This window comes from Elephas maximus, chromosome 3, assembly GCF_024166365.1.
Source record: "Elephas maximus indicus isolate mEleMax1 chromosome 3, mEleMax1 primary haplotype, whole genome shotgun sequence".
Classification (NCBI taxonomy): Eukaryota; Metazoa; Chordata; class Mammalia; order Proboscidea; family Elephantidae; genus Elephas; species Elephas maximus.
In genome coordinates, this window is record NC_064821.1 from 51,794,394 (window position 1) to 51,812,474 (window position 18,081).

The 18,081-nt window shown below is 54.1% G+C and overlaps 1 protein-coding gene across 1 annotated transcript in view; it reads left to right on the forward strand.

Moving 5' to 3' along the window:
- The first annotated feature begins 521 nt into the window (after nucleotides 1-521).
- PLOD1 (procollagen-lysine,2-oxoglutarate 5-dioxygenase 1) overlaps nucleotides 522-18,081 on the forward strand; it is a 33,387-nt gene continuing 15,827 nt past the window's right edge. Inside the window, exons 1-8 of the mRNA XM_049877941.1 lie at nucleotides 522-701; nucleotides 9,071-9,162; nucleotides 10,777-10,910; nucleotides 11,347-11,510; nucleotides 13,301-13,413; nucleotides 14,972-15,035; nucleotides 16,468-16,565; nucleotides 17,691-17,792. Of these exons, the coding sequence (XP_049733898.1) occupies nucleotides 626-701; nucleotides 9,071-9,162; nucleotides 10,777-10,910; nucleotides 11,347-11,510; nucleotides 13,301-13,413; nucleotides 14,972-15,035; nucleotides 16,468-16,565; nucleotides 17,691-17,792 (843 nt within the window). The 5' untranslated portion in view covers nucleotides 522-625. The remainder of the gene's footprint in view (nucleotides 702-9,070; nucleotides 9,163-10,776; nucleotides 10,911-11,346; nucleotides 11,511-13,300; nucleotides 13,414-14,971; nucleotides 15,036-16,467; nucleotides 16,566-17,690; nucleotides 17,793-18,081) is intronic.

Genomic DNA, 18,081 nt, shown 5'->3' on the forward strand with positions numbered 1-18,081 from the left:
TTTATCCGGGTGCAAATCCAGTCCCTGTGACTCCTGGCTGTCGGATTTCGGGCAAACGACTTGGTTTTTCTGACCTTCAGGTTCTTCCTCTGTTAAATGGGGAGGAACAATAGTGGGTGCCCCTTGGGTTGGGGAGAAAGACTAAATGAAAGAGCTGAGACTTAGTGGGGGGGGGCTGTTCTCAGTGCGCAAGATCCCATGAGTAGATGCTATTATGGTCCCCACTTACAGGTGAGAAAACTGAGGCTAACAGCTATTGATACAGTACTGTAAAGCCTTCGAGCAGACTCTAGGATATAGAAATTGTGTTTGCCTCCCCCTCTTCATCCCCTTATTCTTCCTTGTCTCAATGAATCACCCTGGAGGCGTCAGGGCAAGAGGGCAGGCCTGGCGGAAGGGCCGGAAGGCTCAGAGACTAGCCCAGGCAGCTGTCCCCACTGCGAGAGGCCTCAGCGAGGGAACATCTGCAGGAAAATCCTTCCCCCGGGGCGGGAACGGGAAGGCGGGCGGTGCGGCACCGCCCCCGGGGCGGGCCCAGTGCGTGGCAGCGGGACCGCTGGCCGCTTCGCGACGTTTCCAGCTCTGCTTGCTGCTCCCGGCCGGCCGAACGCCCCAGGACCCCGCCATGCGGCCCCTGCTGCTCCTGGCCACGCTGGGCTGGCTGCTCCTGGCCGAAGCGAAGGGCGACTCCCAGCCGGAGGGTGAGGCGGGGACTGGGCGCGGGCGGGCCAGGGTGGGGCCCAAGGTCGCGGGGGCTGGTCCCTGCCGGGTCCGGCCCGGGGCCGCCTCGGTAAGGACCAGTCTATACGGGAGGCCTTACATTCAGGAGAGCGTCTGCGTTCCGCCCTCTTGGCCACTTACTGGCAACTTGAAAAATCTCTTCCCCTCTCCGGGCTGCGGTTCCCTTATTAGTGTAGCAAGTGAGGGAGGGTGACGCAAGGGTGACAGCGGGTATCCCATTCAGCACGGATTGGGTCAAATAATACTAGTACTCATACTACTGCTATTACTACTGGCAGTGGCTACAATTTATGCAGCACTCACTATGGGCCAGGCATTGCTAAGCACAGCATGCTGGCATTCACCCTCCAACAATCCAACAAGTGGGTCCTTCTATCACCCCCATTTTCCAGCTGGGTAAACAGGCTTCAGAGTGGTGTCATTTGCCCAAGGTCACACAGCTTGTGTGCCTGGGAACCAGGATTCACACCCAGGCTCTTGTCTGGTTTCAGAGCCACTGGGCCTGAAAGTGGGGGTGAGGGGCTAATGGTGGGGGCGAATGGGGCTGGAGGAGGGGCTGGTTCATGTTCCTCGAACAGTGTGCACTTTCACCCATGCCGTCTGTGGTCTGCTCAGCCCCCTGCCAGGTGCTTATTGCACGCAAGGAAACTGAAGCCCAGAGAAGTGAAGTGACTGCCCAGGGTTGTCCAGCCCATGGAGTGGTTGATTCAAGGCCTCTGGACTCCTGTCTAGTGCTCCTTCTATTTTCCCAAGGCAGTGAATCTCAAAGTGTACCCACTCTCCTGAGTGGGTACTGCTCCCCTTCCAGCCCTCCCTGATGTGGCCACCTCCAGGGCTACGTAGGGAGCACCCGAGAGCCCCAAGGAGAGCACAGACCCAGGACAACCGAGTGAAGCAAACCTTGGAGCCAAACTAGCCACACGCTCCTTGGTGGCTCCTACTCCCCTGAGTGCTCCATCTTCCCCACCTCCTCACCTCCAGGTCACCTGGAGAACCTGGGAACCATGAATAGGGGATGGGGCTTGGGGAAGGGATGGGAGCCACCGTTTCTTGAGAACCTCCTTTGTGCCAAGTTGTGCCCAAGGACACATGGCTCCCAGTGCCAAAGTCAGAGGGTGCTTATTCCTCACGGGGCTCTGTCGTCTAGCAGGGAGTGGGTGATACCTCACTCCTGGAGCTGTTACAAGGATTCCATGGGGTGGGGCCTGTCGGTGAGGGGTCAGCTCAATGCCTGGCCTGGAAAGGCCCTCAGCAAAGGACATTTTCCTCCCAGGCTCAGCGCTGCCTGCAGGGCAGTGTGACAGGTTGAAGAATCCAGAGAGGGAAGGGCTGGGCTTGGGGTATGTGCCCGGCCAGGGGCCCGCAGCCTGGTCCACTCTGCCTGGGAGCCAGGAGCCCTACAATAGCCTCCCCCCTCCCCCCTACCTTTCCTTCCTCTGCTTCTGCTATTGTGGGCTCTGTCCACCCCAGACCACCCCAGAAGAGAAATGAGATCTGCCTCCAGCCACCCACACGGAAGCCCAGAGAGGTGGGGTAGGCAGGGACCAAATCAACAACAGGGCTTCAGGTGCCCTGACCCCTGGCAGGTGATCCTGCAGCGGAGTAGGCGCAAGGCAGCTCCCACTGAGGGTGCTGCCAAGGTCAGGATTCAGGGTGCTGCTGAGATTATCTGATGGACAAGAGGCAACGGGGTCCCCAGACATGGGGCTACTGTCAGGTCGCTCTCAAGTGGGGGCCTTTTGCTTCCCTTGCCACATTTAGACCCTTTTGGTAAGGAAGGAATTGTTAGTCCTGTTTCGTAGATGGAGAAACTGAGGCCCTGAGAGGTTGAGCACCTGGCCTCCAGTTGCCACAGCTGGTTGAAAGAGTTGTTGTTGATGGACTCAGACTTGCTGTTCGTTCCCACTGGCCCCCACTTCCTGGGTTGGGAAGGCTGTTGCTTGGAAACACTACCTGGGGTAGCTGGGCAAGCTCCCCCAGACCCAGCTGAGGTGGGACCCTCAGTTACCTGGACAGGAGGACAGAGTGGGGTGGTCATTTTTCCTGCAGGTCGTTCTTGAGCTGGCCACTGACTGATGTTGGAGAGGGGGCACCCTAGCAACCCCCAGAGAGGCCAGGTCCTCCCTCCCCTGGCTGGGCCAGGACCCCCCAGCCAGCACCAGCTGCCAGGATGGGGCAGCTGCTGAGTATTCAGTTGGGGCAGGCCCAGAGATGTGCCCTGTCTGTCCGCCTGAGCACGGCGAGGCCTGAGGTGGGGAAGGGAATTTGCTATGGAGCCTTGGGGAGTAAGCGGTAAGGGAGCCCTGGGCAGCTTGTCCATTCCCGCAGCTGAACACTTGTGGACTTGGGGTATGGAGTTTACAATTTAATTTTCTCTTTTAGGGAGCCCCTAATCTGAGGGAGGATGCAGAGCTTCTCCCTTCGGTGGACTTCAAGTCTGATGGGGGAGACATGATTCTCTGTTCTCAGGGTGCCCATGTCTGAAGGAGGAGACATTGCCCTTGGACTGGGGGAGCTCCTAGGCCAATGTGGGAGACAGAACAACACTGTCAAAAAGGCAACATTCAGACAGGCAAATGCCCAGAGAGCTGAGGGGAGCAGGAGGGTCAAGAGGCCAGAGGTCCCTTCTCCCTTTGCAGAGGTGGCTGGCTGATCCCTGCCCTCTCCCTGGGCTCAGGCTTTCCTGTGGGACTTGATTTGGCCACGGAGAGGGGAGGCCAGCTGGGGCCTGACAGCTGCTAAGTGCAGAGGCTGGGATGTCAGCCAGGCTTGGTTCGGGGCTCTCGGTTGTGCTATTCCATTGCAGGGAATGGGGATATCCCAGGAGTCAAGCAGGCCCTGGAGGTGGGGGTGGAGTGAGGTGGAGCAGTGGTGGAGGAGACCTGAGAACTAAGGAATGAGTGGGGCCAGACCTGGGGGAAGCCAGATTCTGGGGAAGCCAAGGTTGGCTTCTGGGCCCTGGGAATCCATCCCCTACCCTTCTGCCAGACTCCATTTATGACTTCCGTTCAAGTCCAGGGAGGGGGGCGGAAAGGGGAGAGACTATTCCCACCTCCCCAGAGAGCAGACCGGGTGTGTCGAAACAGTGCGATGAGACCCAGGAGCTGAGTGTGCTCGGACCATCCACTCGCTTGTCTGGGCTGGAACTGCTTCTTGGGGCAGGGGTTGGGGAGGGGAGGGAAGTGGGGCACCAGCCCAGAGAATGCCCTTAAAAAAAAAAAAAAAGCATTACCTTTGAGTTGATTCTGACTCATAAGTGACTCTATAGGACAGGGTAGAGCTGCCCCATAGAGTTTCCAAGGACTGCCTGGTGGGTTCGAACTGCAGATCTTTTGGTTAGCAGCTGACACTCTTAAGCACTATGCCACCAGGGTTTCTGAGGGTGACCTAGCCAGGTTAAAATTCTCAGCCTTTTCCTCAGGGCCACAGAGGTCCTTTCACAGCTCTGCCTTTTCCTCAGGAGTCCCTTTCTCCCAGGAGCCTTCTCACCTGCGCTGCACCCCTGCTGCAGGCCCCTTGAATGGCCTGTCCACATCAGCCTTGTTCTTCATGCTTGACCCCAGGGCAGCATATCACATCTATGGCTCCCTCTCTTGGTGGGGGGGAGGGGGCGGTTTCCTGTAGTAAGAACCCTCAGGCCACCACAGCCAGGCTCTGTGCTAAGTACCTTCTGTACATTAGCTCACTTAATCCTCAAGAGAGTCTTCTGGAGAAGGGTACTATGAATATCTGCATTATTCCCATTTTACAGATGAGGAAACTGAGGCACAGAGAGAATAATTTGCCCAGCAATCTCTTTTTCACTCTACTGTCTCTGTTGTATCTTTCCTGAGCCTGGCACGTGGGTCGATTCTGGGGAAAGCACTGCTGGACTTTGGGCAGTAGGTCCCAAGGACCAAGTGCCCCGGGCACTAGGCCTAATAGAGTCCTGGCCTCAGCCCAAGGCAGGCTGTGTGGACTAGACAGAAGGCAGGTGGGTGGAGAACTGGTGGTTGGAACCCGAATCCTCCACGGTGACACCATATGGATTGCCCAGAGCTTTGGCTGGGCCTGATGGTGATTCGGGAGGAGACTCACCACGTGAAGGGAGCTGAGTGCCGACGTTAGGAAGGTTTTGGAATACTGGATTTCATCTGCAGCCCAGAGTCTCTGGCACTTGGGATGTTGGACTCTTGGGCAGGGAAATGATGACTTTAAGAGCATGGGCATTTGGAATGCTGAGCGTTCTCTTCTCATCCCAAGGTTCTGTGACCTTGGGCAGGTTACGCAGCCCCTCTGTGCTTCTGTTTTCTAACTTGTCAGCTATCATTCGGTCAGCTCCTGACTCACGGAGACCCCACGCACAATGGGATCAGATTGTTGTGACCCGTGGGGTTTTCACTGCCTGATTTTTGAAAGTAGATTGCCAGGCCTTTCTTCCTAGTCCCTCTTAGTCTGGAAGCTCTGCTGAAACCTGTTCGGCATCATAGCAACACGCAAGCCTCCACTGAGAGATGAGTGGTGGCCACTTACGAGGTGCCTTGGCCAGGAAGCGAACCCAAGTCTCCTGATGGAAGACAAGAATTCTGCCACTGAACCACGACTGCTCCGTTTCCTCACCTGTAGAAGGGGATAAAGATGCCCCTACCTCACAGGGTTCTTTGAGAGTTAAATGTGGCAATGAGTGTCACACGCTTCACACAGTGCATGGCATTTAATAAATGTTCAACAAGTGGTAGCCCTTACTAGGATTATCTTTCCACATGGTTCCTTAAGGCCAGGCATGCCTTAGCTGTGCTCAGCCCCAGCCTCAGTGAGGGGGTGGGAGGCCGAGGAAATAAAAGACATGGCTCTGGCCTGACCAAGGGAGAAGGAATGGCATCACACTGGTACATCAAGTGCTGGGCAAACCCAAGACTGCTTGTGGAAAGGAGTGACCAGATCAGAGGAGGAGATTAAGGAGGGCTTTTTTTTCCCTGGAGGAGGTGGACTTGGGGCCTCTTTAGAGGAGGGGTAAATCTTACAGATAGGACAAGGGTATGAGGTGCAGGCTGGGGTGAGTAGCACCTGGCTAGTTTACTGAGGTGATTTTTGTGGGGGTGTTGAGAGGTGATGTTAGGGTCCCTCGGGGCAGGGGCCTGCTGTGAACCACCTCTCAGGCCCTTGGATCCTAGAGCCAGACAACCAGGGGGTTGGGTTGGACCTGTGGTCCCCAAATGTGGCTGGCATTGGAAATCACCTGGGAAATGGAGGAAAAACCCAGATTCCTGGGTTCAACCCAGACCTTTGGCCCTAGGGACCAGGAATCTGCATTTTACAACCTCCTTTGGTGATGCGGATATGCATGCAGGTTTAGGACCCTCTGGGCTGGCGACCTCATGGGGTCCTGGGCCAGGGAGTGGGTGCTACGTGGTCCAAGGAACCCAGAATTTGTTAGGGCCCGAGGGGGTACACCTGGCAGCCACCAGGAAAAGGGGAGGTGACAGGCTGAGTGGGAGAAGGGCGGGTGTGTGGGGAGGGTCCAACCTGGCCTGGGGCCCTGTGGTCCAGCCCAGCTAGACATATGGAGAAATGGGGCCCTTTTTGTAGCTGGCCTGGCCACTGTCCCAGTCCTGGGCGGTGCAGTGTGCAAGACGGAGGAGGGGGAGTGTCCTGGACCCAGGCGTCTGGCACCCAAATCCTGGTGCTGCTGCTTCATAGTTAAATCCACCATCTCTGAGCCTCAGTTTCCTGACTGTACGTGGGGAGTTAGTATCATAAAGTGCTTAGAACAGTGTTTGGCAGAGAACATTCTCAATAAAGCCAGTGCTGCTGCTGTTACTTGGAAGCAGGAACTTGAGAAAGGAGCCTGGAGACACACCACCCCATCCCCTACCTCATCTTCCTGGCTTCAAGAGCTCCATCCGATTGGGAATCCAGGATCACAAGGAACACTCTGCCTTTTTCTGTCCATGAAATGTGACACCTTCCCTGGCCCCAGCAGCCCGTTGGCACGAGGGCCTCTGAGCTGGGGGCTCCGGCCCCCCTCACCTGGGCGGAGACTTAACCGTCCTGGTGGGAGTTCGGGGAGGTCTTCACCAAGTGTGAGCAGCACCTCTTTCTGGACCCCGGATCGGGGTAGTGAGCTCTTCCCTTGCCACACCTGCTTGGTGAATCCCTGGTCCTGTTCCCTCCTCCTTCAGGTCCCTGCCCTCCCCCCTCAACCCCGCAGCCCCCCCACCCCCACCCCGTGATTGGCTGATTCCTGAAAATCCCTGCTGGGCTGCCTGGCGCCAGCCCCGTGCTCTGGGGCCTGCAGCCTGTAGGGCTGCCCTCTCCACTCAGCAGGCTTAACTCCATGGTCTCCTTTGTTCTTTGAGCCTAGGCGCCTCCTGATTCCTGGGGTGGGGTTGTGGGTGGGCCTTTACCTGCCTGCCAAAGGCCTGGTTACTGAGTGGGTCTGTTACCCTCCAGGTGTCAGTCCTGGACTCTCAGAGAACTAAGACTCCGACAGTGAACCAAACATGAGTGCTGCAAAGTGAGGTCCTGCCACTGAGGCTTGTGGAGGCCAGAGAGGGCAGGAGAAATCCAAGAAGCTTCCTAGAAGTCTTGGTGACTGAGGGGGTGTCACTGAAAGGGCAGAGAGAGGGAGCTATGTCGGGAGGGGAGGAACCTACCAAGGTGTTTACCCCCAGCTGGAAGAGGGGATGAATAAGTCTCCTGGTGCATAAGAGAGGGCCTTGAATGCCAGGACAAAGCCTTTGACTCTCATTAATCAATACCAGTGGAAACCCTGGTGGCATAGTGGTTAAGAGTTCTGCTGCTAACCAAAAGGTGGTAGTTCAAATCCACCAGGTGCTCCTTGGAAACCCACTGGGGCAGTTCTCCGCCCTGTACGGTTGCTATGAGTCAGAATCGACTTGAGGGCAACAGGTTTTTTTTTTTTTCTTTTCTAATCAACACCAGTAATAACTGATACTTAGGAAGCCCTTAGCATGTGGCAAGCACCCCAGCGTTTAATCAGTCCAGCAGCCCTGAGAAGTAGGTACTATTACTACCTCCATTTTACAAGGAGACAGTCTCAGAGAGACAGGGGCTTTCCCCAGGTTACACAGCTGCTATATTAGTCTCCTAGGGCTGCCATAACAAAGTTCTACTAACTGGGTGGCCTAAAACAATGCAAATTTATTCTGTTAATTCAAATCAAATGTGTTGGCAGGGTCATGCTCCTTCTGAAGGCCCTAGGGGAGGATCCTTCCTTGTTTCTTCCAGTTGCCAGCAATCCTTGGCATTCCTTGGCTTCTAGACACATCACTGCGGTCTCTGCCTCTGTTATGGGACGTTGTCCACTGTTTCTATCTGTGTTTTCATATGGCCGCCTTCTCTCTGTGTGTCTGTCCAAATTTCCCTCATTTTATAAGGACACTAATCATTGAATTAGGGCCCATCTTAATCCTCATTTTAACTGATTACATTTGCAGAGACCCTATTTCCAAATGAAGTTACATTTGCAGGTACTGGGAATTAGGGCCTGAATATATCATTTTGGGGGAAAAAATTCAACCCACAACAGCCAGTAAGGAGCAGACCTGGGATTCTAAGCAGGTAGCCCACCTCCAGGCCCTCTCTTCTCAGGAACACAACCTCACAGTGTGGTCTGGGAGGGGCTCCCCAGAGCTCCCCAACCCAGAGATGCTGGCAGTTCCATTGCAGAGGTGAAGCCACACTACAAAGTCCAAGGGAGGTCCCTTGTTAAAAAGGTAGTACAAGCTGCTCTAGCCAAAGGTCATGTGTGGACTGATAGAGGGATCTTTAGTTTCTACTGTCAGCCGACTTTGGTTGGTTGTATCAGCCTGAAGTACTGCACTGGGAGAATCCAAGACCACGTGAGACTGTTGGGATTGATTAGTAATGTCTGCCCTGGGTTTGGGTGTTGAGAGTGGTGGCTTCTATGCTGTGTATTTGCCATCCCAGCATTGGTCAAGTGTTCCTCGAGTTCATCATTCAGAGCAGATCCTTCCATCTGTCCCCATGAGGGACCTGGGCCCTTAAAGCTAGAAAGACTCAGTCCCACAATGTAAGTTGCAAACACCTTGCCTGTGGATGTTTCCAGTCACGTTTGTCAGTTACCAAATGGAAGGAGCCCTGGAGGGGGATCAGGAGACCAGGTTATGTCCCAGCTATATCACTGACCAGCTGAATATCTTAGGCATGTCCCTTCCTACCCAGGCCCTAGGCTCCATCTGTAATGGATTGATATGAAGACACAGCCTGCCAGGATTTGACAGGTCACCGGGAACAGTGACCCGCTCCTCCTTGTCACTTGCCCTCATCCTCCATCTCCATTTACCATACTCTTCTCTGTCCTCAGACAACCTCTTAGTCCTCACGGTGGCCACCAAGGAGACCGAGGGATTCCGACGCTTCAAGCGCTCAGCCCAGTTCTTCAACTACAAGATCCAGGTTAGGGGCTCATGGTGCTGGGCAGAGGCATCCAAGGGGTGGTGGGAGAATTAGGAGCTGGGTGTTTTCCCTTCTGAAACTACTGAGGCCTTGAGACAGACTTGGGGCCGCTGGGAAGACTGTGGAAGCCTGAAGGATGAAGATGTGTTAGGGGAAGGAAGAGGGATCAGAGGACACAGCGTGAGCAAAGTCAAGGAGGGAGCGAAGCGTGAGGCGAGAGGAGGCTGGGAGGTAGGCAGTGGAGTTCAAACGATAGGGGGCATAAGACTCACCTGGGGGTAGATTAGAAGGCAGGGCCTGAGAATTAGCATTTAACAAATCTCCAGGTGATTTTGGGTAGATATGGTTTGGAGACCATACTTGTATAAACATGAGCTAATGCCTGGTCCATCAGTGGCATATCCTGTGTGTGCAGACCATCCAGCTGAGCCCAGCAGGGTGTTTTAGTCATCTAGTGCTGCTATAACAGAAATACCACGAGTGGATGGCTTTAACAAAGAGAAATTAATTTTATTACAGTAAAGTAGGCTAATAGTCCAAATTCAGGGTGTCAGCTCCAGGGGAAGGCTTCCTTTCTCTGTTGGCTCTGGAGGAAGGTCTTTGTCCTCAATCTTCCTCTGGTTAAGGAGCTTCTCATGCACAGGGACCCCAGGTCCAAAGGAAGTACTCTGCTCCCAGTGCTGCTTTCTTGGTGGTATGAGGTCCCCAACTCTCTGCTTGCTTTCCTTTCCTTTTATCTCTTGAGAGAGAAAAGATGGTGCAGGCCACACCCTAGGGAAACTCCCTTTACCTTGGTTCAGGGAGGTGACCTGAGTAAGGGTGGTGTTACAATCTCACTCTAATCCTCTCAACATAAAATTATAATCACAGAATGGAGGACAACCATACATGGCCTAACCAAGTTGATACACACATTTTTGGGGGGACATAATTCAATCCATGACACAGGGAGACATTCCTCCATTCAGCAGAGAGGGTGCTGAGTGCCTCCCTCTGTCAGGCTCAATGTCAGGCACTGGGGATGGAGTGATGGATAAGACAGACCACATCACCGTCTCTGTGGTACTTGTAACCTAGTGACATTAGACAAGAAAGAATGTATTAGCTCACATGAATGAGGATTGCAACAAAGGCTGGCTTCAGGCATAGCTGGATTGAGGCATTTAAGCAGCATGGGACAGGCTTTGTCTTTCCATCTCTAGGCTCTGTTTGTTTTCATTTGCAGACATGTTCTTTCCACATGGTGGCAAGGTGACCGCCAGCCACAGACTCACATGTCCTAGCTTTGCAACCTGAGCAGAACAAGATAGCTTTCACAGAACAGTCCCAGGGAAGACTCTAATAAGTCACTCATGAGTCACACGCTCAAGCGTATGGCTTTGGAGGGTTAGAGCTGGACCAGTAAGGCATTCTGTTTGGCCAGGTAGGGTCACATGATCACCCCGGAGCCAGGTCAGCCTCACACATGCCATAGAATGGTGTGTGTGGGGGAGGGCGGTGTGCTCAATAGACAGAAGCAAAGGCGTTCACTGCTCAGGTTAGGGATGGAAAATTTGACAGGAAGAAGATATTTGTTCACCTAAAACCAGTGGTAATGGACCTTTCTCTCTGCAGGCGCTTGGCCTGGGGGAGGACTGGAACAGTGGGCAGGAGACGCCAGCAGGTGGAGGGCAGAAGGTTCGGCTGCTGAAGAGAGCTCTGGAGAAGCACGCAGACAAGGAAAACCTAGTCATTCTCTTCACAGACAGGTGTTAGGCTGGGGCCTCCTGGGCTGGACCCCCCATGGGTAGATATTCTAGACTGAAGCCCTTCCAGAATATTGGGAATGAGGGGGGATCACTCTAGCTAAGGTTGCCTACAGTTTTAGAGGATCCATGATCCTGAGGATAAGACCTTCCGGTGTAGCTCATTCTCATTCTTGGTGGAAAGATGGGAGGGGTGACCTGCCCAGGTGTGGTGAGCCATGATTTGGGTGTGAGAAGGACATGGGTTGTGGGGGCCATCTCCCTGCCCAGAGTTGGGTGGACACATGGCAGTCAGGGCCACAGACATGGGCAGATTCATTTCCCAGGTTGTGGCCCAGAGCTGGGTCAGGAGGTGAAGGATTGTGGAAAGCCATGATCTCTAGTTGGTTCTCTCCTGCCTGTACCCTCACCCTGCCCCTGCTCTCCATTCTGGCTGCAGCTATGATGTGGTGTTTGCATCGGGGCCCCGGGAGCTCCTGAAGAAGTTCCGGCAGGCCAGGAGCCAGGTGGTCTTCTCTGCGGAGGAGCTCATCTACCCAGACCGCAGGCTAGAGGCCAAGTACCCAGTGGTGTCAGACGGCAAGAGGTTCCTGGGCTCTGGAGGTGAGAGAGCTGGGCGCGGAGCAGGGTGCGGGGGCTGGGCAGGGCTGCAGGGGGTCCAGCCACTGCGTTTGTGAGGATCCCCCCTTGCTTGATGCCCCACATTGATGTCTTACAGGTTTCGAACCCAGAATGTCCTGAATAGAGCTTGTCTTAGGGTTCTCTAGAGAAACAGAACCAGTGAGCTATATATACACACAGAAGGAAAGACAGAGATTTACTTCAAGGAATCGACTCATAAGGTTGTGGGGGCTGGCAAGCAGGCTGGGGATCCTGCAGGCTTGTGTCCCAAGAGCTGTAGGTCAGGCAGTGGAGAGAGTGCAGAGTGAAGAGCAAGAGAGAGAGACAGCTCTGCCAAAATATCTATAGTCTGGAGGCAGAACAGCTAAGGTGACTCCTTTTTTAGCTGATTAATTGATTACATTACATTAGATTAGATTGTGGAAAGTAATTAAATCAGATTAGATTAGATTATGGAACAGCAACTAGACTAGTGTTTGGCCAAACCACTGGGAACCATAATCTAGCTAAGTTCACACATAAAATTAACCATCACACAAGGTCCCTGAGTGGCACAAATAGTTTATGCTTGGCTAGTAACCAAAAGGTTGGCGGTTTGAACCTACTTGGCAGCACTGTGGAAGAAACTGGCCTGGCAATCTGCTTCTGTAAAGATTGCCACCAAGAAAACCGTATGGAGCAGTTCTTTGACACACACGGGGTCTTATCAGTCACAAAGCAACAGCAAAAACAAAAGTAACAAAAAAATTAACCACCACAGAGTTCCTGACCTTTTTACCCCTAAACCTGATCCCCTGCAGTCTTCCTCATTTCATGAAACAGCCACCCAGCTGCACAGGGCAAAACCCAGGAGTCCCTCTGACTCCTCCCTTGTCCTGCCACCTCTCCAGCCCATTACAATCCCCATCACTCCTACCTCCTGAAGCCCTCTTGAACTTACGCTCTTAACTCCACGTCTACTGCTACCATCTCATCCAGGTCACCATTATCCCTTGGCTCCTGGACATCTGTAGTAGTCTTTTAACTGCTCTGCCTACCTCCACCCTCACCTGTTCAGTCCCTTCTCCACTCAGCAGCCAGAGGGACCTTTTAAAAGATGCAGATCTCACACATCACTCCATTGCCCAGACAATACCCCGTCCAGCCTTGGAAGAGGCATCCACCCCCAGCACCCACGTTTCTCCCCTGGTTGAAAGCACAGTCCAGGTGGCCTGGTCCTGCTTGCCCAGGGTAGGAGTGTCCCTGGACTCTGTGGCTGCCCACCTTCTCCCCTTCTCTTGCTAGTCTGAACCCAGCCAGGGAGCCCGCATGGGTTTCCCCCACTGTGCCAAGGCTCAGCTTCTGATATGCATGGTACGACCTTGGCTGAGCCTTCCCTCCACTGGGCCAAGCTGTCCCAGATAACAGTATCAAAGGGGCTCCAAGCCCAGGCACTGCCAGCTTGGCTCTGTGGGGGATCCTGATCTATTTATTCATTCATCACCTGTGTCTATACACTGAGCCGCCTAGCTCTGTGCTGGCGGCTGAGCTGCTGCAGTTTAGGGGCACCATTGAGCCTTCCCTCTGGGGTACCTGGAAACTTGTCAGCCAGTGGTGTTAATTGACAGGCTGTTTCCACCCTGCAGACACCACCTCCTGTCAATCCAAGGGGACTTCCAAGAGGAGGCAGGGTTGGTGGATAAACAATGGGAGGTGAATGAGAGGGGAGGCAGGGGAGACCCCTGACCTGGAGGCTAAATGTCTGTCTCTGTGTGCCCCGCTACAATTATCAGGCTTCATCGGTTACGCCCCCAACCTCAGCAAACTGGTATCCGAGTGGGAGGGCCAGGACAGCGACAGCGACCAGCTCTTTTACACCAAGATCTTCTTAGACCCGGAAAAAAGGGTAAGAGACAGCAGGCAGGGTCAAGGAGGAGGGGCTGCCCAGGGGCCAGGGTGCACCAGAAGTCGTCCCTTGGGGGCCTGGACCCTGGAGTGGGCAGTGACACCCATTCACCCATCTATTCTTTGGTCCACTCATTTATTCAGCAGGCATTTGTTGAGAAGCTGCCACTGTGTCATGGGCGGGGGTCAGGGAGGATATAGCAGTGAACAAGACAGAGGGGCTTTGCTGTTATGGATAGAGATGAGAAAACAAGAAACAACCTCATGTGAGGTCATGATGACTGACATGAAAGGAACTGACAGGCTGGGCTGTCCCTCCCCCATCCTGCAGGGGGTGGTGCATAGGGGCTGATGGGCCTTTGACTGGACCTGGGCCTAGAAGCCAGACCTCAGAGCTGTCTTGAGGCAGGCAACATCAAGGGGAGTAGCGGTGGCAGAAGCAGGCCAGTGCAGCCCAGATCCAGCAAGTGTCCTCTGGGCAGGCAGGAAATTCAGGGAGTCCTTGGGGTCAGGATCCTGAATTCTTCCCTGCTCACTTACCCCTAGCCATGCTGTGCTGTGTGACCCTGGGTAAGTTACCTTCCCTCCCTGAGCCTCACCTTTTGTCATACATAAAATGGAGCATTCGGGCTTGTGCAGTGGAAACTATGATCTTTTTGTTAACTCAGACCTTCCTCCTCCTTCCCCGTTGCCTCTGATGATATCATTTGCAGAAGCCCAGGGTCCAAAATGTAGAAGGGGAGCTGAGTTGTTTGAGATGGGGGCTGGAGCCCAGGGTGCCACCTGCCCTTACTCTCCCAGGTCTAGGGCTCCACAAGACACGGTTGAAACTCAGAGAGGCAGTATTGCTTAATGGTTAAGAATAAGAACTTTAGGGCTAGGCTGCCTGGGTTCAAATCCTGGCTTGGCCACTTAATAGCTGTGTGATCTTGGGCAAGTTACATACTCACTGTGTCTTATTTTTTTGAAATCTGTGAAATGGGGGTAACGATAGTACTTTTTTGTAGGGATGTTGTACAGATTAAATTAATTGATATACGTAAAAGACTTAGAACACTGACTGGTACAGTAAAAAAAAAAAAAGCAACCAAAAACAAAACCATATCCATCACTGTTGAGTCGATTCCAACTCAGTGACCCTATAGGGCAGAGTAGAACTGCCCCGTGTGGTTTCTAAGGAGCGGCTGGTGAATTTGAACAGCTGAGTTTTTGGTTAGCAGCTGAGCTCTTAACTACTGTGCCACCAGGGCTCCTACAGTAAGCCTGTGTTTGTTATTATTACGGTTGCCATTGTTGGTATAATTGAACCAGCTATTGTGTTAGATTCCTTCCAGTTCTGAGAGCCCGTGGTTCTCTGTAGCTAGATCCCAGGGGCTTGGCTATGGCTAGTGTTCTCAGGACCCTCAGCTGCCCTGATGTGGTGGGGTAGGTGGGTATAGGGAGAGGCAGCAACAGCCATGGGGGTCAGGCAGGGGGCATGCTCCCCTCTGAGGTAAAGAAGCCCCTCTCCTTTGCCCAGAGCCTTTCCTTTCTGCAGCCTGACATCCTCTTTCCTGCAGGAGCAGATCAATATCACCCTGGACCACCGCTGCCGAATCTTCCAGAACCTGGATGGAGCCTTGGGTGAGCAGCCCCCACAGGGAGGGGAGGGGAGGGAGGTAGACAGAAGAGGTTGGCCCTGAGAGGGGTGATAGGGAGGAGGTGAGGATGTGAGGCAGGGCCTGAACCCAAGGAGGACAGCTCAGCTAGTCCCTCTGGGTGTTGTGCTGGGAGGTCACCTGCCCCATCACCATGTCCCCAGAGACCACCTGGGGGCACGTCCTGGGGTACAGCTGTGTCTCTGTGCTAGGTGGTGGGGAATAGAGGCTCCAGAGGTCAGTCCCCAGAGCCCAGCAGGCGACCAGGGCAGGGGAGGTGGCTAGCCATCACGAGAGGAGCTGGGTGATGCAGAGCAGGTCCTGACAGGTGAACCTTCTACACCTCCATCTCCTGCCCTCGCGCTTCCCAGGTGAAGGCTCCCTGGGTTGAGGGGAGGGACTGAGCTGGTAGGGAGTGAGTTGATGGCTGATTGGAAAGCCAGAGGCCCCTGGGTCCTTGAAGCCACGAACACCCTTGTGCCCAGCCCCAACTCTGTGGCTGATGATGGCATTACTTTGTCACTGTCTTGGGTAACCTCAGGCAAGTTAAGTCTCCTCTCTGGGCCTTAGTTTTCCCATCTTTAGAAAGGCGGAGTTGGACGAGATCACTGATGGGTGGTTTTATGGAGCAAATAGACCCCTTTGAGAGTCTGATGGAAGCTATGGCTCCTCTCCCAGGCTGATGCAGAAACAGTGGGCCTTTCCCTGTGTTTTCTGGGGGTTTGTGACCCCTGGGTTAAGAAGCCAGGTCTACGTCACCTCCTGGGCAGGCTGGGAACTTGTACAGAGGGGCTCTTCTGACGTGATCACCGCCCTCAGAGGGCCTCCCTCCCTGCCATCCTTAGCAAGGCCTCTGAGAAGAGAAGACCCCTGCATTGTATAACTGACCAGGCAGCTTCCTACCGGGTCTAAAGTGCAGGCTAACAGGGAGAGCATGGGTGTTAGGACCCTGCCAGCATGCGCTGTCTCCACCCGAACAGGATGTACGCCCACTACCCTGGCCTCCCTGGATGGCAGCTTATCCTGGGCGCTCTGCATGCCCGTCAGAACAGTTACCTCCCATTCTGCTGTCCTTGGGGCTTCTCTGCACTGTGTCTGGAGCTGGGATGTTCCAGGCCTTTGCCTTTCTCCCATCAACTGCTTCTGGCACAATAAGTAATAGGGTTGCCATGAATTCAGTGCTCACTACATCCTAGCTGTGGTGCCAAGTGCATGCCAGATGCTGAATCCTTCCACTCACCCCATAAAGATGGGATGATCCCCATTTTACCATTGAGGAAACTGAGGCTCAGAGAACTGATTTGCCCAAGGCCACACCCTGGTCACTTGGGGAGAGGTGGGATTCAAGCCTAGCCTGTCAGCCCTGAGCTCGGCCTCTGGGCCTGACACTAGACGGGGCTGTGCTTTCTGACCCTCAGATGAGGTCGTGCTCAAGTTTGAAATGGGCCACGTAAGAGTGCGGAACCTGGCCTACGACACTCTTCCGGTCCTGATTCATGGCAATGGGCCTACCAAGGTAGGGAGCGGCCCCAGCCCTAGAGGAGTTTGGGAGAGGGGCCAGGGCCCCGATTCTACTCTCAGTGTTACCCCCAACCTTTCATTGGGACCAAGGCCATCTATCTGGGCCCTACTGTGAGCTTGCTGCCTCTGACCTCACTTCAGAGTTCAACATGCCATCTTTCCCTGCTGTGGGGGACGGTGATGCCTATCCATCCCTGCTGGATGGCAGAATGCACAGGAGGCCTCTGTTCCCTTCCAGGCCTCAGCTGGGCTGCCTTTAGCCATCCCTACTCTGCACCCCAGGACATACTCGTTTATTCATTTAACAAACATTTATTGAATATTTGCACCAGGGAATAAGGGATACAGTGAAATAGGACAGACTGGTCCCTGTGCTCCTGGAGCTACAGACAGGGCCTGGGGGCAGACTATGGCCAGGCACAGGGTGGGCCTAACTGGACCCTGCGGAGCTAGACACTGCTGAGCCCTGGTTCCTAGTGTCTTCTAGTGAGGTCCTCAACCATCAGCATCAGAATCCCATGGTGGTGTTGGGTAGTGAAGGAGCTTGTGAAAAATGCAGATTTCCTGACTCCATACAAGAGCTGCTCATTTGGAATCTCTGGAGGGGACCCAGGGATCTGCATTTTATAAGTACCCCAGGAGATCCAAAGATGAAGAAGCTCTGGAGTGCCATCCTCTATCCTCCCTCAGAAGAGTTTTGATGATATCCAGGGGGATGGGACATTCTTTCCAAGACTTGCGCAAAATATAATCCCATTCCTGCCCCCTTAGGAGTGGGAGGAGTTCCTGGGTGGTTAGCTTGGCTGCTAATCAAAAGGTTGGCAGTTTGAGTCCACCCAGAGGCACCTCAGAATAAAGGTCTGGCTATGTATTTCTAAAAAATCAGCCACTGAAAACCCTATGGAACATAGGTCTGCTCTGACACACATGGGGTCACTATGAGTCAGAGTCAACTTAATGGCAACTGGATTTTTTTTGTGGGGGTGGAGTGGGAGAGGACTGGGTTGTGTGGGCCCCCTAGGGGTCCACAGAGGCTTGACTGGGTGGGCCCAACAGCCTTGTCGGTGGTTGTTGGTGGGCGGGTTGGCCCGGCTCCTCTCCAACCCTCGTCCCCTGACAGCTGCAGCTGAACTACCTGGGCAACTACATCCCACGCTTCTGGACCTTCGAGACGGGCTGCACTGTGTGTGATGAGGGCCTGCGCCTCCTCAAGGGCATCAGGGTGAGGGCCTGAGCGTGGGGACACTGGACGGGGGAGAATGGGAGATTCTGGAAGACTCCACTGTGTTGGTGGAAGGGATTCCTGCCCAAGATCCCATCCTGCTCTCCCCAGGTGCCTCTTCTGGGAAATGTTCTCAAACTACACATGACTCCACCTTCCCCCAAATGCCCAAGTTCCAGATTCTTCCGCCTAGTCTCTCAGGCAGTTCTGCAGCCCCCTCTTGCTCCCATGACCCTTAATCCTCACTTATGGCCCCTCTCAACACCCTACGCCAGCCACAATCTCCCAA